At 49.6% G+C, this 21,497-nt stretch overlaps 1 protein-coding gene across 1 annotated transcript in view; it reads right to left on the bottom strand.

Moving 5' to 3' along the window:
* Positions 1-323: 323 nt before the first annotated feature.
* LOC147663364 (uncharacterized) overlaps positions 324-21,497 on the bottom strand; it is a 103,373-nt gene continuing 82,199 nt past the window's right edge. The window contains exons 7-8 of the mRNA XM_086950498.1: positions 6,371-6,469; positions 324-1,718 (exon numbers count right to left, since the gene is read on the bottom strand). Coding sequence (XP_086806624.1) covers positions 1,243-1,718; positions 6,371-6,469 — 575 coding nt within the window. The 3' untranslated portion in view covers positions 324-1,242. The remainder of the gene's footprint in view (positions 1,719-6,370; positions 6,470-21,497) is intronic.

Below are 21,497 nucleotides of genomic sequence, written 5' to 3' on the forward strand. Positions count from 1 at the left end.
TGTACATTCACACACACACACGCAGACACAGACATGATGATCCATGCATAAAGTCAAAAATAAAATGTGCTTCACTTCTGCCTGGATCCTTGAGAGCTGCAGGACGCCTGCTTTTGAGTAATGTTCTTCTCAGACAATGCAGGAAAACTGTCTGCCGTCGGGTGGGCCTTCTTGCTGTTTGAAGTGAACACAAGTCCGGTGCACACGTTTCTATCTAATGGGTTTTGTTGTCAAAACTAATTTCAAATACATGAGTTTGTGCAAATAATGACGGTTGAGAGTTTGGAAATTTCAGCAAAAGGGATTTATAAGTCAATGCAGATCAGTACAAAGTACATTCTACCAGCCGACACGATTCAGTGTGAGTCAGTTGTATTCAGCCGGATGCAACTGAATGAACCTCGAGACGTGCGGCAGCCGGCATAGCTCCTGCTACGTGAGGGACATATCCGTCCTTCATTATTTCTTCTCGACTCTACCATAACATTTGTGATGTTTATCGCACATCACCGAATATATTATTAGACCCCTACTTTTCATGCGTCTTTCTCGGCTCGAACTGATATATTTGCCCCCTTCTTACATACAGCCCTGAAAAGTCACAATCTTTACACGTTGTGTCGAAAAACGTGTCGGCTGGTAGAATGTACTTTGTACTGATCTGCATTGACTTATAAATCCCTTTTGCTGAAATTTCCAAGCTCTCAACCTTCATTATTTGCACCAGCTCATGTATTTGAAATTGGTTTTGACAACAAAACCCATTAGATAGAAACGTGTGCACAGGACTTGTGTTCATTTGTACGTGTGGACTCACATCCACACAATTGCAGGGGTTGTTTCATTTGAGTTTGTTCTCCCCTGACCTGTTTTGCACCGTATACTCATCAATCACTAATATATCTGATACATGCACAAGTAAGAGCGCCATCACTTCCTGTGTTTAAATCTAAACCCTTCACCGATATATGATCTTGCTGTTTGAAGTGGTTACCTTCCCTAAAACTGCTTTTCTACTGTACGCTGAATGTGAGTTCTATGTAGATGTCGTAGATCTGTCATTTTTCCACATTCAGAGAGGAGAGCCGGCCTGCGGCATGTATGCTCTCTTTGGTTCCATAGATGATATGGTGGACAGTATATTTCTTCTCTCACGTAGTTCAAGAAAATGCCTTAAAACCATGGGAGCTCTCTGAAGATGTGGAAGTCTGTCCGTTGAGCAAAGTTACTCTCACCTTAACCTCAGGGAAAGGGTTTCTCAATTGTGTGGTTTCGCTGGTGACGCTGAAGATCTGACCTGAAAGTATAGCTTTTGCCACACTCGGTACAGGGAAAGGGATTCTCACCAGTGTGGAGTCTCCGGTGGCGTTTGAGGCCTGACATTTGAGTAAAGCTCCTTCCACACTCAGCGCAGGAATAGGGTTTCTCCCCTGTGTGGATAATCTCATGACGCTGAAGATCTGACGGTTTAGAAAAGATCTTCCCACAATCCATGCAAGGAAAGGAATTTGGGCCTCCGTGTAATCTCTGATGCTGTTGAAGGTAACTCTTTTTAGAAAACCGTTTATCACAGATATCGCAGGGAAAGAGCTTCTCGCCTGTATAGATTTCTGGACGTCGTGCAACGGGGGACTCGTGAGTGGCCCCCTTCTTCTCCCGACAAGCATAGGGCTTCTTTTTAGTCACACCTCCTCTGACTGATATGCCAGGTAGGTTTGCTGTAAAATATAAAAGTGAAAAAGTGATACGTGCAGTAGCTTAAAAAGTGCAAAATAAATATGGTCATCAGTGGCTAACCATAAACTATATAACACCCTAAATTGGCCCTGTGTTTGGAATTGACCTCACATTCAAGTATAACACGACATGTACAAGCCTAACACCTTTAAGATGGCATGCAACACCAGACAAAAACAAGTAAACTGGCGCACTTCTCTATGTTGGCATCAATATCAGTGACAACGTTGGCATCAAGCAAAGGGCAACAGACAGGAGCAGCCACACTTTCTAAGAAGGCATCCAGCATCAAGCAAAGAGCAGCAGAGGGATGTTTCGGCTCATATGAGGATGCCGCTCGTCAGCCGAAGATCACACATTCACACCCAACTTCAACAAGATGCCGCCCGTCTGCAAGCGATGGATAGTACATGGATCTCCTACACTCACTGAGATAAAGCATAACAAGAAGCAGGCAGCCCACACACACACATTTACCCGTACAGAGAAGCACCCAACATTATACCAAGAATTCACACATGCTTGTTAGCTTACTGCATGAAGATGCTCCATGCACAGGCTGAGCATAAGGAACTGGGGGTTGGCAAAATGCACAGCCTGAATCTTTTTTTATTTTATTATATTTGGCAACAAGTCCTGCTGGCGCTGGCTGGCCGCAACATAAGGAAAAATGTTACTCCCACCATTTGAGGACACCGGGACTCAGTCCCTGTGGCAAGTAAATTAAAAAACAGTAAGGCGACAGGGCAGGGGTAGGATTATCCCGCCACCCTCCCTCCCATACCCTGAGGTGGGGGTCCCAGAGTAACTCCCCTGGAGCCAATTTGGGTGGTTTCCAAGATCCCACAGGCAGCCCTCTGAGTATGCGGTCGGTTGTCACAAATCGACGGTTGGCGCTGCAGCTAACCCAAGCCGCGCAAATCCAGAGGGCGTGTACAGTGGAGAATGGACGTCTGAGGGGGGTTAGGCGTAACGCCTGGCCGAAGGCTGTGCACGGAGGGGTGGGGTGGCTGTGCACGGCAGGGTGGGGTGGCTGTGCACGGAGGAGTGGGGTGGCTGTGCACGGAGGAGTGGGGTGGCTGTGCACGGCGGGGTGGGGTGGCTGTGCACGGAGGAGTGGGGTGGCTGTGCACGGTGGGGTGGCTGTGCACGGAGGAGTGGGGTGGCTGTGCACAGCGGGGTGGGGTGGCTGTGCACGGAGGAGTGGGGTGGCTGTGCACGGCGGGGTGGGGTGGCTGTGCACGGAGGAGTGGGGTGGCTGTGCACGGTGGGGTGGCTGTGCACGGAGGAGTGGGGTGGCTGTGCACAGCGGGGTGGGGTGGCTGTGCACAGCTGGGTGGGGTGGCTGTGCACGGAGGAGTGGGGTGGCTGTGCACGGCAGGGTGGGGTGGCTGTGCACGGAGGAGTGGGGTGGCTGTGCACGGTGGGGTGGCTGTGCACGGAGGAGTGGGGTGGCTGTGCACAGCGGGGTGGGGTGGCTGTGCACGGAGGAGTGGGGTGGCTGTGCACAGCGGGGTGGGGTGGCTGTGCACGGCGGGGTGGGGTGGCTGTGCACGGAGGAGTGGGGTGGCTGTGCACGGCAGGGTGGGGTGGCTGTGCACGGAGGAGTGGGGTGGCTGTGCACGGTGGGGTGGCTGTGCACGGAGGAGTGGGGTGGCTGTGCACAGCGGGGTGGGGTGGCTGTGCACGGAGGAGTGGGGTGGCTGTGCACGGCAGGGTGGGGTGGCTGTGCACGGAGGAGTGGGGTGGCTGTGCACGGTGGGGTGGCTGTGCACGGAGGAGTGGGGTGGCTGTGCACAGCGGGGTGGGGTGGCTGTGCACGGAGGAGTGGGGTGGCTGTGCACAGCGGGGTGGGGTGGCTGTGCACGGCGGGGTGGGGTGGCTGTGCACGGAAGAGTGGGGTGGCTGTGCACGGCGGGGTGGGGTGGCTGTGCACGGAGGAGTGGGGTGGCTGTGCACGGTGGGGTGGCTGTGCACGGAGGAGTGGGGTGGCTGTGCACAGCGGGGTGGGGTGGCTGTGCACAGCTGGGTGGGGTGGCTGTGCACGGCGGGGTGGGGTGTCTGTGCACGGCGGGGTGGGGTGTCTGTGCACGGCGGGGTGGGGTGGCTGTGCACGGCGGGGTGGGGTGGCTGTGCACAGCGGGATGGGGTGTCTGTGCGCGGCGGGGTGGGGTGGCTGTGCACGGCGGGGTGGGGTGGCTGTGCACAGCGGGGTGGGGTGGCTGTGCACGGCGGGGGTGGGGTGGCTGTGCACGGCAGGGTGGCTGTGCACGGCGGGGTGTGGTGGCTGTGCACAGCGGGGTGGGGTGTCTGTGCACGGCAGGGTGGGGTGGCTGTGCACGGCGGGGTGGGGTGGCTGTGCACGGCGGGGTGGGGTGGCTGTGCACAGCGGGGTGGGGTGTCTGTGCACAGCGGGGTGGGGTGGCTGTGCACGGCGGGGTGGGGTGGCTGTGCACGGCGGGGTGGGGTGGCTGTGCACGGCGGGTGGGGTGGCTGTGCACAGCGGGGTGGGGTGTCTGTGCACGGCGGGGTGGGGTGGCTGTGCACTACGCCCAGGCCTTGCAGCCAACCCCACGCTGCACACACCTGAAGGCTGTGCATGGTTGGGCTGGCCTACAAAAGTATGTTAAAAAAATACTACTTTATGTTAAAACAAATCCTAGAAATTCACAGAACTAAAAGTTAAAGTGGCGCTATAGTTGGGTATGGTAATAATATTTGACTTTGCTTTAAAAAACCTAAAAGCAATCCCTGAGTAAACCAAAGGTTAAAGTGACATTAAAGTTGAGTGAAAATGTAACTTTGAATGTACCATTTTAAACTAAACAAGCATTGGTAAAGCCAGTAGGTCTGCCTTGGGCCACCAGCCTTTTGATAATTCTTATTTTTTTCTCTGAGGGCCTTTGCAAAACTTTACTGTTAGGGAAGCTGACAGCCCCTCATCAATCTAAGAAACTCACTGGCAAAGGGCAAAAATATTTGGTCTCAAAAAAGCTCTAATTACCATAGACGTACCTGGTACTGAAGGGAACTACTTTTTTTGTGGATGTTCTCATTGTGAAAGGGCAGCGTGCCCCAACTCACAGTGAAGTCAGCCAATAGACTGAGACAAGATGGTGACAACACGAGCGGTCGAATTGGCTGTCATCTTCCCCCTCTTTCGATGCCTGAAGATCACGTGGAGCGTGGATTGACTGGATCTTTTTGGCGTGGTGATACGCAGCTTTTTGGTCTCCCCACTGCTGTCTCTCCAATTGCATTCTGTTTCGAGATTAAGTAAGACACTCAGGCCATACAAGACGGCCTTTAGCGGCTTCATAAATCTCATTTTTAATTTGCGTCACTCTTGCACCATGTTGCGTGGTGCAAAAGTGACGCAAAGCGGCTCGTAAATATGCCATACAGTGTATTGGATGAGCAGAGAAGTGTCCCGGCATATAATTCGCTCAGAGAGGCAAGAATATCAGACTCTTGAAGACAAGATCTTGATGTCATGCGTTGCGTTTGTTTTTTGTCTGGAAGTTAACAGCTGAACTGACCTGTTGTGTCACAATATGGGAATGTTTTTGACATTTCAGGCTAGAACAATACATATTATCTTTGGGGACTGTGCAGCGAATGCTACTAACGTGATCACCTGCAGCTGCTTCTTACTTTGCTCACCTTACATGACAAGCTCAGTAGTTCATGTTACGTCAACGCATCTGAAAAGGACAATCTTTGCCAATCTCCAGACGCAAGGTCTTCAGCGTTATTCTAATTGGACAATATCAGCTGATAGGGATGCAGTTTCATAGCTTTGGAACAGTTGCTGTTGTGTTATGTGTATTTGTACAGCACACAGCTCAACCAGGAGGGTACCCTGGAGCGGAAAGTAGGGGCTGCATGGGCCGAGCCAGGGCCAGGTGAAGAAGCAGGTCTCCAGTTGTGTACGAGCTTGTGTCGATTTCAGTCGCATTCTAGCCGCCTACCTTATAGATTTCCATAGTTTACTTTGCATACCAGCTGGATACCTTAGTTTGCATGCTTCGACGAAAGGAAACTCGTTTCCAGAGCAGGTTCAGATTGGGGGTTATCTAAGACTTCTGTAATCGCAGTGCTGACGTGAATGTTTTACTTTGAGAAGGTTAAACATACTTTCTGCAGAATGAATGGGTAACACACGCATTGTAGATCCAGCATGAGGATCATTCAACAGAGGCCCAATAGCAGTTACTTGCCAGAAAACTGAGACTCCAAAAGCTGGACGATGTCATCATTGATGGTGGCTTATATGGAATCTCTCAAGATAGAAGCTGCACGATTTCAGTTTTACCTCCGTTCAATTCAAGACACGCTGTGGCCATCCTAGACTCAACATGGCTTCATAGCGGAATCCTTGCAGTCTGACAGCTGAAGATACGACTGGCCGTCATCTATCTGAGTGCAAGACTCACCGGGACAAGAAGTGGTTCTATGCGCACATTGAAGAAAACTAATATTGAGCACAATCCCTGAGTGATGTTGAAGGGCACACGTTCTCCAAGTTCCACTCATGAACTAGGCTTAGTAGGGGCAACCAGAACCCTTTCTCTGTTGCATCCACAGACCTGATGCCCTTACATGTAACTATTTGGATTCGCGATTTGCTCACCTGTTGGGCTGGTGATGCTCTGTCCGTTATTACTGCCGGGGTGCTCGATACAGTAGGCCTCTTCCTCGTCTTTTATGGGAAATGAATCCATGTCGGGTCCTGTGATACAAAATTAAACATACAGTGTGAAGTCTAGAGCCAGGTGGGTGTGAGCAGAGCTGAGCGTGGCTTGGGAGGATAGCAAAGGCAGATACTTAACCAGCAGCTCAATTACTCCCATGCAACATACATGATCCCCAAGAGAACCAATAGGATAGCGGGCTTTAACACGCTAACGTGTCCCAGAAACAACAACTTACACAACATTTTGTTTCCACATGATGCCTCAAGCAGACCTTAAACAGGGAGGGATTGTATACACCAGATACTGAGCCTGAGCAGTCAACAGATGTATCGACCAATACTGTCGAAACCAGTTGTAGCAATGCACTGGAGAGCGTCCGATGCAAATCCATACACACAGAGAGGAAGGGGTCTAGGCGCAGGCATATGGGACAGACAATGTGTGGCCTCTTTGAAGAGGACAGGGATGAAAAAGCACCTTTACAAACAACACAAACGGCAGGAATGGGAAGGCGATCACTAAGCAGGTATCACTACACGGGTCTTCGCAGCCCAACCTCAGTGATTACGTTACCAGAGGTGCACAGTCCACAGGGGGGACAAAGACGTGACTGCCCGGACCATGCCCGCCAGCAGATGGGACAAGTGAAGGGTGTGCTATAAAAACACAGCAGGGCACCAGAGCAACAGCAGGACACTGGGTTATGGTTTATGATTCAAGACAGATTACAAAGAATGCCTCATGAAGTACCTACAACTTTACGGCAAAGTCTATCTGCAGGTCTAGGATGCAGAAAATTGATCTATTAATTAATGCCTGAAATGATAAAATTGTAAAACCTAATAATCAGATCAAAAAAGTATGATGTAAAGATAACCATATTCACCAGGGAGTACCGTCTGCTGACACAGGTGGACATCATGTACAGGAGCCTGTCAGCCACGGTCTACACGTGATCAATCTTAACTAAGGTTGGGATACATCAGCGATGATGGCGGCTTACAAGGAGTGCTTTCATTTTAACCTCAGATCAACATTAATTTACTTTTACCTCCTTTCAGGTTAAGCCACGTCTTCACCCCCCAGGACTGAATATCGTGAGTGTGGGGGTAGTCGAACTTTTATATTTTAAGATCATTTGGAAGTCATCCCAATGGGCAAAGGTTTCTTGCAACTAAGGTACAAGACCACATGACTCTCAGAGGGAATCATTTAAATACAAATAATGCACTCAGACTAAGAGTTTATTAACTATGGAGAACAGGAAATAGAACAAGGGACTGGTGTTGGCTTCCAGTGGTTTGTAGAATTCTCTTCCAGGGGATACTCATCAGTAGTCATAAGCAATCAATATTCCCGCCCATGGCCGGAGATCCAAAGTGTACAATAAATATAATATATATATATATGTTCAGCATAATTAATGTACGTAAAAGTAACACACACACACACACACATATATATATGTAACCATTCAAAATTTCTGCGATACAGAAAATTTGACTTTAAAGTGTAAAACAAAGCCTTTATTTACAAGGAAGTGAACGGAAGGCCTTGTTAGCCAATAAGATGAATTGAAGTCATAACAGAAAACTGGTGCCGTGCCTCACAGGTAGTCCTCAATCCTATCATGCCTAACAGGTGACAGGTCAGTCCTTTTTTCTGGCTCCTCCTGTGAGGATCCTGGAACACTGAGCTCTACAGCTTTTTGACATTTTTGTCAAAGAATTCTATTTAAAACAGAAGATTTTATCTTCATTTGACAGTTTTAAGTACTTTCTGACCATTAAACATTTTTTTGTTTGAAAAATATTTTTTATCAGTCACATTATGCCTTCTCTTATCATAAAATGCCCTTTGAGTGGTAAGAAGATGGCCGAGTCTGAGCCACACTCAGACGGTACCTTCCTCACATTGTCTAGAGACATGTCATGACTGTCAGAAGTTTTCTAAAAGGACTTTGTTTTGGCATTTATATAGCGCACTACTTACCCGTAGGGTCCCAAGGCGCTTCGACCGCTGCGAAACCCTTCCTGGCTTCCCTGAAGATGGTCCCTTAATGGGTATCTCCAGGGTGAGACCAGGCATCCCCGGCGGTCTGGTGGGGCCGTTAGTGAAGATGAGGCAAGCTAATGCCCAGAGTTGCCGAGTGTGATCGCTGACCAGAGTGGGCACCGAGGCGAGAGAATTATCGAGTCCGCTGACCCTGGTCCAGAAACCTGCCGCGCCGGGAATCGAACCCTGGTCCCGGGCCGTCCTCTGCTCTCGGGTCTGCCGCCTCTAACCAGTGAGCCACACTACTTCACGGGGATTAGACTTCATGGTCTTCAGGGAGGAAAGGTCGGACCTTCAGGGGCCATGGGGGTCTACGTACTCCATCAAAAAGTCCTCCTCTTGAGAAAACTCAGCTAGCAGAGGAAGAACACAAAAGGCACATGAAAAACGCACTTCTCCATTGTCGTCGGCAAGTAGGAGATCGACATCAGGGGAAATACCTGTGTGCTTGCCATAAGCATCGACATTGTGATTGCTTGCAAAAACTATTTTAATGTAGAAGCAACCGGCGTCAGAAAGAGCATTGTCGAGGCGTGCGTCAACAGCCCTGTCAATCCAAAGACTGTCGACGTCGAGGCACCATATGATGACATCAAGGTCGAAGTCTAGACCTCCGCCATCGAGCCCGTCGACGTATCACAGAAGGTCGAACTTGGAGCATCCGTCAAAGTCATCAGGCTCGACATCAAGGCACTCGCTGGCAACTGCATCAACGGCGACACAACACTGCCAGTCGTCGACACACAAGCCAAGGGCTGTAGTTCCGCCATCAAAGGAAGTACGATGGTTGCCGACGTCAAGACAGTTGTCATCGATGAAAGATGTGCAACATCCAACCTCTGAGCCAGAGACATCTTGATAGACCTCAAAGGCATCCAAAAGAAGATTGATGTTGAGAAGCTGTTTCTTGCTCATCTAAGGTGATGATTCTGCAGCCTCCATCAGAGTATCCAGATTCTCAGGAAAACCTCCTACTGATCCACCCATCAACCTCTCTCCCCATTGGCTACAAAGTCTAAGTAAATGGAGTGACACTCATCAGAGTCCAGGCTAAAGACTATTCTCAGACCTACTCACCATCCAGTCTCTGAACGTATGCCTCCACCAAAACATACTCCTCCTTGTACATTTTCTCAGGAGGCTCCATCCTCAGTTCCTCAGAGACAGTCTCCATGAAGTTCTAAGATTTCACAGGGATGCAGATCACGTCCAGGACCCCACAGAGGCTTAGATTAAGGTCCAGGACACCGAAAAAAAAATACTCTTTTCAAGTCTTGTTGATCTCATCCATCTAGATCTCCCCGAGACAGGCATAGGATGACTTCCTGGTCCACCATCTCTGTCATCAGTAATAGATTATTCACCGTTATCAGATTCACCTCCTGCAAGGGTCTCTACAGTAGACGATCTCATCACTTTCAATGATGTACTAATCAAAGGTGCATCGAAGTTGAATTTAGACATACCTGCACCTGTCACTTGATCTTCCATCATCTTCGAAACTCTGCATCACAGAGCGGCATCTAGACCACTTCTACCTCTGGTCCCAGGTCTATTGGAGCCGACAATGCAACGTTTCCTGACTCCAGAAACTCTATGAGCTGCACCATGAGGTATCTTTAACAAATTCAAGGCTCCTGGCCACAACCAACTTTTTCCTGAGATCTGATTCACCGCCGGATGCTGTGCTCATAGCTGCCGCAAGAAAAACACACCCTGTGGCATCATCATTGACAGTGCCCCAGATAAGGACAGCAAAGAGAAGGACTATGTGGGCAAATAGGTATGCAGCATGTGCGCATCCTTTATAAAGGTTGCCAGCACTCCTCATTATTAGGAAGATGTGACAGGATGTGACAGGGCACTCTGGGACGCTCTGTCCATGTTTATGAAAAAGTTACAGAAAGAGGGCAGACAGGATTTTCAGGAGGTTCTTCAAAAGGGCGGCCAGGTCTCACACTCTTGCACTGTAATTGTGCCCACACAGCGGTTTCAGCGGCTTTCCTGTGCGGTCCTCGGCAGCTTATACGCCATCTTAGGGGTCAGAAAGGGACGCTGGAAGCCATAGTAGGTTAGCGCTCCAGCAGTCAGGTTGACTGGCCTGAGGTGAGCGCGAGCCTGAAGGGTATTTAAACGCTGAACGAAGGTTAGGTCAGCCTTGATAAGGCAACCCACTGCTGCGTGTAAGCCTGTGCTTTAGCGCTGTGCTGTATTTTAATCATCCCGTTTTTGTATTGGATTTCAAAATTTTGTTTTAACTGTATGCCTTGTTTTTAAACGGACTCCACACTCTTGCACTGTAATTGTGCCCACACCGCGGTTTCAGCGGCTTTCCTGTGCGCTCCTCGGCACCTTATACGTCATCTTCGGCGCGCAAGGGGCACCTTCGGCGCCCCTAGCGCGCCGAAGGTAAGCCAAAGGTAAACCCGTCTACGCCCGTCCGTGCCTGGACCGCGCCCAGCGCCAGAACCCCTGGTCCGCGCCATACCCACCCCACTCGCTTTAGGTATGACGCCGCAACTCTCCTCGCCCCCGCGAACTACATTCTACTAGGAGACCTCAACTTCCACCTGGAAAAGAAAAACGACAGCAACACCACCACCCTTCTTGACAACCTGGCCAATCTCGGCCTCAAACAACTTGTTGACACCCCCACCCATGTAGCCGGACATACGCTCGACCCAATCTTCACCTCCAGCAAACACATCTCCTTCGATCACACCACAGCTCTCCATTGGACGGACCACTGTTGTGTTCACTTCAGCTACAAAACCACCTCGACCCACAACCCCCCACAACCTATCCCCTGGAGAAAATGGAACAAAATCACCACCAACCAATTCCTCACATCGCTCAACCAGAACCCACCCGCCCTCTCATCGGACCCAAACCAAGCTGCCATCAAATTCAAACAATGGATCACTCACAGCGCTGACGAATTAGCACCCCTGAAAAACCATCACACCAAACAAGACAACAAAAAAGCCCCCTGGTTCAACGATGACCTTAAGAAATCCAAGAAGCTATGCCGTACTCTCGAGAAAACATGGAGAAAAAACCCAACCACCGACAACATGACCACCTTCAAGTCAGCCACCCGCAAACATCACCAGCTGATTCGATCCACCAAGAAATCAGCATTCAAGAATCGACTCGACAACAACGCCCATAACAGCAAGGAACTATTCAACATCGTCAAAGAATTCACCAACCCCACCGCAGCCTCAAACAACATCACTCCCTCCCAAGACCTCTGCGACTCGTTATCCTCCTTCTTCTACAACAAAATTGCCGACATACATAACAGCTTCGAAAACAGTTCCAACAAACAATCCTCTCCACCCCCCTCAGAACCTAAACCGCCCTCTAACAACCTCAGCGCCTTGAACCCAATCACCACTGAAGACACCATCCGCCTAATGAATTCCATCCACTCTGGCTCGCCAACCGACCCATGTCCCCACCACATCTACAACAGACTCCATCATCGCACCCCATCTCCGTGATGTCATCAACTGCTCCTTCAACTCTGCTACCTTCCCAGAAAGTTGGAAACATGCCGAAGTCAGCGCCCTCCTGAAGAAACCCACAGCAGACCCCTCTGAACTTAAAAACTACCGCCCCATATCCCTCCTCCCATTCCCGGCCAAAGCCATTGAGAAAGCCGTCAATAGCAAACTCGCCGCCTTCCTCGAATCCAACAACTCCCTCGATCCCTCACAGTCTGGCTTTCGAGCCAAACACAGCACCGAAACCGCCCTCATCGCAGCAACAGACGACATCCGAACACTACTGGACAGCGGAGAAACAGTGGCCCTCATTCTACTCGACCTCTCCGCCGCCTTCGACACTGTCTGTCACAGCCCTCATACAACGCCTCAGCAACATCGGCATAAAAGGAAAAACCTTGGACTGGATCATCTCGTTCCTAGCTGGGAGAACTCAGAAAGTCCAACTTCCCCCATTCAAATCAAAGGCCACCGAAGTCATCTGCGTTGTACCACAAGGATCATCACTCAGCCCCACCCTCTTCAACGTTTACATGAGTCCACTCGCTTCCATCGCGCGCCAACACAACCTCAACATCATCTCCTACGCTGACGACACCCAGCTGATCCTTTCCCTCACCAAAGACCCCAACACCGCCAAAACCAATCTTCACAAAGGCATGAAAGAAGTAGCCATATGGATGAAAAACAGCTGCCTAAAACTTAACCCAGACAAAACGGAAGTGCTCATCCTAGGATCATCCCCCTCTGCCTGGGACGACTCATGGTGGCCTTCGGATCTGGGCTCTGCACCCATACCCACAGACCACGCACGTAACCTAGGCTTCATCCTAGACTCCTCCCTCTCGATGACCAGACAAGTCAACGGCGTCTCATCCTCCTGCTTCAACGTTCTTCGTATGCTCAAAATAATCTTCCATTGGATCCCCACCGAGACAAGAAAGACTGTCACCCATGCTCTGGTTACGAGTCGACTAGACTACGGAAACACCCTCTACGCCGGAATTACAGCCAAATTACAGAAAAAACTCCAACGCATCCAAAATGCATCGGCGAGACTCATTTTGGACATCCCTCGCCAAGATCACATTACCGGCCACCTGAAAGACCTCCACTGGCTTCCCGTCAACAAGAGAATAACATTCCGTCTCCTCACCCACGCACACAAGGCCCTCTACAAATAGGACCCGAATGCCTCAACACTCGACTATCCTTCCACACACCCACCCGCCAACTAAAATCCTCCAATCAAGGCCTCGCCGCAGTTCCGCGTATCCAAAGATCCACCATGGGAGGTAGATCCTTCTCCTACTTGGCGGCCAAGACCTGGAACTCACTCCCCACTCACCTCCGCCTTACACAGAACCACATCTCCTTCAGAAAAGAACTTAAAACCTGGCTATTCGATAAATAATGAACCCCCTCCCCCAAGCACCTTGAGACCCTCTGGGTGAGTAGTGCGCTATACAAATTCTCGAACTTGAACTTGAACTAGAAAGGGACGCTGGACGCCATAGTAGGTTAGCGCTCCAGCAGTCAGGTTGACTGGCCTGAGCCCTATTTCAACATGCTAGCGCACGGCGCATGCGCACGGCGGGTGTGCCGTAGTAACGCCGGAGTCACGCCAGAGTCCAGCCCGTCTGCGCTAAGGACGAGCTGGACGAGGGGGCGTTTAGTTCTACAGAGAATGGAAGTGGTCGCACCAGGTATTCCCATCAGGTCCTGTTGGATCTTAAACCTTCCTGGTTACTGTGCCACTACTCGCTCACTCCCGAGGCTCTCCAACACTCGCCCGCTTGCACATGCTTTAGGTTATGTTGTGTAGGAGGTGCGCTACCTCTCCGGTCCCAAAGCGTAGGTCTTTTAAATAAGTCAGTAAATAGCACAAGTGGAGATCATGGCTTTCTGATTACCGCGAGATCCCTAATTAAGAACAATGTTTCCTTTAAGGATTTCGTTTTGGATAGTAGACCCTCTTGGGTCTTCATTACCGAAACATGGGCTAAAGAATCTTCTGGGCCGGATCTGGTAGAGGCAGTGCCGGACGGTTATACCTTAGTTAGACATGATAGAGTGGGACGCGAAGGTGGAGGGATAGCTATCTTGTATAGGGATTCCCAGTCGTGTCGCATCACTCCTCTATCAGCCCCCCACGAGGTTATTCAGGCCCTACATTTCTCTATTAATGCATCTTATGTCGTCCCATTTATGGGCATTCTCATATATAGACCTCCTGGGCCCAGAGCAGAATTTGGTCAGCACTTGCTTAGTTTTTTAGAACCCTATTTTGGCTGTGATAATGTCACAGTCTTGGGAGATATGAATTTCCATTTAGATAATCTAGAGGTAAATGCAACCCTCTCTCGCCTCGATACCCTATCTGCCTGTGGCCTGCAGCAACTAGTTAAAGGTGCTACCCATATTGCGGGCCATACGCTAGATGGGGATTTTTCGAATGATAGGCGCCTGACTACTGATGCCCCTTTCCCGCTCACCTGGTCAGACCACTTTGCCGTCCCGTTGAAACTGGATATCACTCATATTAATCATATTCCGACTGGCCCTAGTAGAATGGAACTTAGGCGAAATCTGAAGAGGATAACCAACGAGCTATTAGCTCCTCTAATTCCTACCATGGCGATCTCTATGGATGAGGAAGTTGTTTCAGCGGTTCAGAGGTTGGAAAACGCCACCTCTGCTGCCATGGATGAGTTAGCACCTGTCTCCTTACGCTAAACAGCCAGAAAAAGGCCGTCAGCCTCCTGGTACTTGGAGTCGTTAAGACTATTAAGACAGGGCTGCAGAAAGCAGGAACGACTCTGGAGGACCAGTTGGGACACACGGGATAGGGAGACCCATAAAGCTCTTTTGAGGGAATATAGGGCCGTGGTCATAAGAGCTAAACAGGAATACTTCTTTAATCTCACTACCTCTCTCTCCTCGTCGAAAGAGCTATTTAACATCGTGGATTCACTGACCTTCTTGAAGATTCCCGACCCGGTTACCGGCACGCAACAGTTGTCTGATAATATTGCCCAATATTTCCATGCCAAGATTGCTGACATTGTTTCGGCCCTAGAGCTACAAAGGGCCTCAACATTTGTTTCCACCTCTCAGGTCCCTCCCCTCCCAGTGTCTGTTAGAGCTCCCAATTTGATTCCTCTGCCCAGCTTTCCTCCTCTTTCCCTGCAGGAACTGGAAGTTCTCCTGGCTAGGACTAGGTCAGGCTCACCCCTTGATCCCTGTCCTCTTAATCTCCTCAAGCAATGCAAGGATATTCTTTTGCCCCCCCCTACTCCAGTTCATGAACAGGGTCATGAGGGATGGCATTTTTCCTTCCCAATGGAAGAAAGCCATTGTGAAACCCCTCTTAAAAAAGCCTACCTTGGACCCGGAGGTGCTTAAAAACTTCCGCCCCATTTCGCTGCTCCCAGCCCCAGCAAAGATGCTGGAAACCCACCTAACCAGCATCTTTCATCCTTCCTGGAAACCTCTGGTCTCCTGGATCATTCGCAGCACGGATTTCGAAAGGGTCACAGCACGGAATCGGCCCTGACTGTGGTGCTCGATAACATCTGCACCACAGTCGATAAGGGTGGGAGTACGTTGCTGATCCTTTTAGATCTTACAGCTGCGTTTGATACCCTGTCTCCCCTCATCTTAACATCTCGACTGAGGGAGATAGGGGTGGAGGGGCCTGCTTTAAGCTTGCTGGCCTCCTTCTTGGACCAGAGGGAACAGAGAGTAAAGCTGGGGGAGTTCCTATCTCCATCCCTGCCTGTGAAGTGGGGGGTCCCACAGGGGTCGGCGTTAAGCCCGACCCTGTTTAACATCTATGTGACCCCCCTGGCCAGGCTTATTAGATCTTTAGGGATGGAGGTAGTCTCCTACGCCGATGACACTCAGATCTTGCTGTCTCTCGCCCAGCCTGTTAGCTCTTCTGCCTCCAAATTCAGACACTGTATGGAGGCAGTCGCGCAATGGATGATTGACAATTCATTAAGGCTAAATGGCAAAAAGACGGAGATCCTTGTGTTCGGCGAGAAGGAAGATATCTGGTCCCAGGAATGGTGGCCTGTATCTCTGGGGACTTGCCCGGTTCCAACCCCCGTAGCACAAAACCTGGGGGTCATGATCGATCCGGCCCTTGATATGGGTCATCAAGTCAACAGGACCATCTCCACTTGCTGGGGCATTATTAAGATCCTGCGTAAAATTAAGCACTATCTGTCCGTGCAAGCCAGGCAACGAACAGTGGTAGTATTGATAGGCTCTCGGCTTGATTATTGCAATGCCTTATACGCTGGAGTTAATAAATGCTTGTTGCAAAGACTTCAAACCGTGCAAAACGCCGCAGCCAAGTTTGTACTTGACCTACCCAGGAGGTCATCAGCAACTCTTGCCAGGAAATCCTTGCACTGGCTTCCAATTGATGCCAGGATCTCCTTTAAAGTCCTTTGTTTGGTCTATGGAGCCCTGAATAGAAACAAGACTGGTGGAGTAAAAGATCTCTTGATTCCCTATGCCCCTTCTAGAAATCTCCGCTTGTCAAACACATTTTTTCTTTCAGTCCCCCGAGTTAGAAGGACTAAGTGGGGAGGTAGAGCCTTTTCCAGCCTTGCTCCTAGATGGTGGAATATGGTTCCCCAAGAAATTAGGACTCTGCCCTCAATACAAAATTTCAGAAAGGCCCTGAAGACATGGCTCTTTGTCAAAGCTTACCCCTAGTTCTTTGGTTTTGCCTTTTATGATTCTTTTTGTAGGCGCCTTGACGCCTTCGGGCAAAGTTTGCGCGGTCTAAGTTTTATTTCATTTCATTTCATTTCAGGTCATGGATATACCCATGGAATTTGTGTAAGATGTTCCTCCTGGCTCCGCCTTACAGATCTGAAGCATGAGCCCAATACAGATTACTAAATCTGCCATTCACTGGAAACTCGCTGTTCGGAACACAAGGGGGTGATGAGGTGGTCAAAATAAAGACTGAGCTAGATACGCTCAAGGCGGTGGGCCTAGCCAAATATATAGAATTTCATTGCAGATTCAGGCTCTATGATCGGCGTTCAAACTAACAGAGGGCTCAAACCCCTCACTGGGTTCCACAAAGGCAGTACCAGGTCCGATCAAACTATCATCCCCGGCGACCAGCTCGACGAAGAGGAGCCCTCGTCCGCCCTCATCCTCCTCCAAGATGTCAGCCAAGCAATGATCTCTTGCTCCGGTTGGGGGGAAGTATCGTCAAATACATGGATGAGTGGGGCAAGATAACAAGCGACAAGTGGGTCTTGAATATTGTTCAAACTGGTAACTCACTCATGTTCAAGTCCCCTCCTTCTGTTGTCCCACCAAGGAAAATATCTTGCCATCAACAAGTCGTATTACAGAAGTAGACAGTCTGCTTCGAGAGAAGCCATAGAGGAAGTCCCATTCTCTCAAAGGGGACTGGGAATTTACTCACTGCTACTTCCTAGTGAAGAAAAAAGGTGCAAATCAAAAATACAGACCCATTTTAGACTTAAGATGTCTGAACAAGTTTATACGCAAAGAGAAATTCGGGATGCTTGCCTTCATCAGATCTACCGCCAACTCCATCAGGTGGACTGGATGTGTTCCATCGATCTCCAGGATGCCTACGTTTATGTTCCGATCACCAGGAAACATCAGAAGTTTCTGTGCTTCAAAGTGCCATCCAAAGACTACCAGTACAAAGTACTGCCGGTTGTGCTCCAACCAGCACCTCACACTTTCACAAAAGGCATGGGAGTAGGCGCAGCATCCCTGAGGAGGAAGAAAATATTCGTCTATCCCTACTTCGATGAGTGGCTGATCAAAACCGCCTCCCCATTGCTACTGGAGGAACATTTTCAGATCTGCCTCGAAATCCTGCAAAATCTGGAACTATAGTTCAATTTCAAGAAGTCTTGTCAATTACCAACTCGAAATATACCCTACCTGTGAGCAACTCTAGACACAAATGAAACATCCTTCGGCGGAGAGATTATTTTCAATCAGTATGAAAAATGACACTCTCCTCCATGCTCCTCATCCTTTGGCCAGACAGGTGGCGTCTCTGCTAGGATTGATGGCCTCTGGCATCTTCATTGTCCACAATGCTAGGTTGCACAAGGCCTCTACAGGGAGCTCTGGAAGATCAGTGGTCTCAGTTCTTGCACCTCTGGGAAGACAAAGTGATTCTCTCACAAGATACGAGACAGTCGCTTCCATGGTGGATGCAGAGCCAACACCTACTGGTAGAAGCTGCCTTTCACAGGAACTTCCCACGCACACTCTTATCACGAATGCTTCCCTTCAGGGTTGGGGGGCTCACAAGGGCCTCTACAAACTCAAGGCTGTGGTCGAACAAGTAGCAGCTGTAACACTTCCACATGCTGAAGCTGAGGGCAGTACATCTGTCACTCAAGTCTTTTTATCTATCCCTACAGACTAGCTCTCTCATGATACAAACGGACATCACAACCACAATGCATTACTTGAACAAACAAGGGGGAATTTGGTCTCATTGTCTATCTCTGGAAGCACAAGCTATCTGGAAGCGGTTAACTGCCAGAGACCCAACATCTCCGCCATTCACATGCCAGGGTCACTAAACACCCAAGCAGACGCTCTCAGTTGAAACTTTGCCAAAGCTCACAACTGGATTCTAAACAAAGAAGTCACACAAGACATCTTTTGGGAATGAGGGCAGCTGCAAACTGACCTGTTTGCAGAAGAAAACAACATAAAATGCCAAGACTACGCATTCAAGTTCTCCCAACCAGGATCGAAGGAGAAAGCCCTTTTGATAAACTGGTCCAGGAGATTTCTCTACGCGTTCCCCCATTTCCATTGATTCCTGTAGTAATCAACAAGCTGTACAAGTCCAAGACCAGAATGAATCTCAAAGCACTGGAACAGCCTCACCAGTGGTGGTTCCCGGACTTGTCTATCAGAAAGGCCACACAAGAGGTTGCCATGCAGACAGGAGCGGCTTAACAAGTTCGGAGGGCAGATTTTCCACCCCAGCCTGCCCTCGCAGTCCTTGACAGCATGGCTCCTGAATGCTTCCAGTATGGACAATAAGGACTCTCGCAAGACTGTATGGACATTTTGAGAGAGTCCGAGAGGCCATTAACCAGAAAATACTATGCATTCAAGTGGAAACGGTTCTTCTTGTAGTGTGCCCTAAATAGTCATCATCCTATTTTGGGCAAGGTAGTGTAATCTTACCTCATCTCCTACATTTAGCAAGGTCTGGGCTGCAATTTCTCTATAAAGGTACACCCTGCAGGCATTCCAGCTTACAGAAAAACTTCCACAGATTTCTTTCTTTCAAATGCCTGAGGTCAAAGATTCCCTAGAAGGCATAACAAGGTATACCCCCTGGTAAGATCACCGCCCCCTCCATGGGAACTCAATGTGGTGCTCTCAAAACGGATGAGCCCCCCATTCGAACCGATACACAGAGCTTTCTTACAACACCTTACTTAGAAAGGACAATGCTACTTACCAGCATGCATCTGTTCTTGGCATGTAGGGCTGCTGAGCCTAACACTATTGCATAGATCACCATCTGGTGGTGGGCCCGGATGATTACACTTTGTTGTTGTCTTGGAAGAGTCTTTGTCTGTTGGATGACTCCTCCTGTAGATCGTAGTGCGCATGGGCATAGACTCCATCGCCAGATTGTTTTTCGCCATTGGGGAAATGATGGAGTTGTAGGAGTACAGAAAAGGATGTCCATGACTTGTGTATCTAATTAAGATATTACTGGAACAGATATAGGTAGCCGGGGAGGCGGGTGGACGTGTGTGGCTCCGCAGCCCTACATGCCAAGAACAGATGCATACTGGTAAGTAGCATTTTCCGTTTGAGGCATATGGGCTTCAGACCACACACTAGTGCATTGATTGCACAGCAGTTTTTCTCCCTTAGCGGCGACCACGTGTATCTGTTGTAGCAGTTTGAAATAATGTCTTAAGTACAGCCTGGCCCACGCTAGCTTGTTGTTTTTCCTGCACATCTACACAGTAGTGTTTTGTAAATGTGTGCGGTGTAGACCGTATAGCTGCTTTACAGATATCATCTAGGGGTAGATTGTAGGAGAGTGGGGTCTGCAATCCTATGGTCACCCCATATTTTTGCTTTTTGCTTCACTGGTTTACGACTTTCCCTGGCTGTGGGCCAGCTAATCAGACCCACAGCCTAGCTGTTCACTCTCTAAATTGACAACCATGTACTTTAGGTGCATTTACCAATTGGTACTGGGCCACCTTATCAGTCCCTGTACAGTGTACCTTAGGTGCCCAGGGCATAGGTGTACCCAGGGCCTACCAGGGGCTGCAGCATGTATTATGCCACCCCTGGCTGGCCATCCAAATCTGACTCAACTGGCTGCACGACAGCTGGGGCAAGGTGGTGTAATCACCCTTTGCTATAGATATAGTATACCTATATCTAACCCTAAAATGGACACATATTCTCCTATCAGTCACTCCTATGGCAGGCCTTATCAATCCTGAAGGCAGAGTGCTTGGAATTATGTGAGATGGTGCTCTGGCATGAGCTGAGCCCGTCTGCAGCTTGCGGAACCAAGTCCTAATAGCTGTTCCATGATAACGCTATACCATATACTCTTAAGTGCATTATCAACCTCGCGGTTAAATGCTAACTCTGGTATAACATTATCAAAACATGTCGAGTAAGGTGTGATACGAATTGGAATACTACCCCCTCGCCAATTCTGGCAACGGGGGTAGCATTCCACCCTTCTAGAGGGACACAAGATGTATGTAACTGAGAACCCCGGTTAAAGTTAACTCGAGCCTTGGCATCACAAAATGGATGCTGCCACCACAGACACAAGTCTGACCTCCTGCTGCTGGGAGTCCTTCCAGGGAGGGAGGCTTGGACAAAGGGTTTCCTGCCTTGGGAGGTGCTAGCACCACCCCAGACAGGATTTTGTGTATTGGGTAGGACAGGCTTGAAAGGAATGAGACATGCCTGGGGCACACAAGGTGCCCTGTGCATACACCAGTTCAAACCAGTTGCTGGGGCATCCCTACCCCAGTTCTGGCGTGAAGCCGGACAAAGGAGAGGGGGTGTAACCACCCCCCTTCCTGGTCCCACCCATGGGAGGGACCTAGTCGTATTGCAGCCCCCTTTAGCAGGATAAAGGTAGGAGCTGGTCCCATTCCAAATTAGATTAATCCTGAACTACTCTACAAGAAGAAACTCTGGACTTCGACGTTCTGCTCCACAGAAGACTGAAGAAATCTCCCTTGTGGGCAAGGAGTGTCCACCCTGCAACTGTAGGCACCATCAAGCGTCCAGCGGATTCCCTTTGTCGTCATCCTTCTAGGATCCAGACTTCAGAGCCCGACGAGACCCGGATTCCCAGACCTCTCCGACCTCAACTCACATCTGCAGCACAGCTGATATCCGTGGGTGCGACGAGAGACGTGGGACCGGCCATCTTGAAAGAACCTGCACTTCGCTTCCA

Source organism: Lissotriton vulgaris, unplaced genomic scaffold, assembly GCF_964263255.1.
Source record: "Lissotriton vulgaris unplaced genomic scaffold, aLisVul1.2 SCAFFOLD_388, whole genome shotgun sequence".
Classification (NCBI taxonomy): Eukaryota; Metazoa; Chordata; class Amphibia; order Caudata; family Salamandridae; genus Lissotriton; species Lissotriton vulgaris.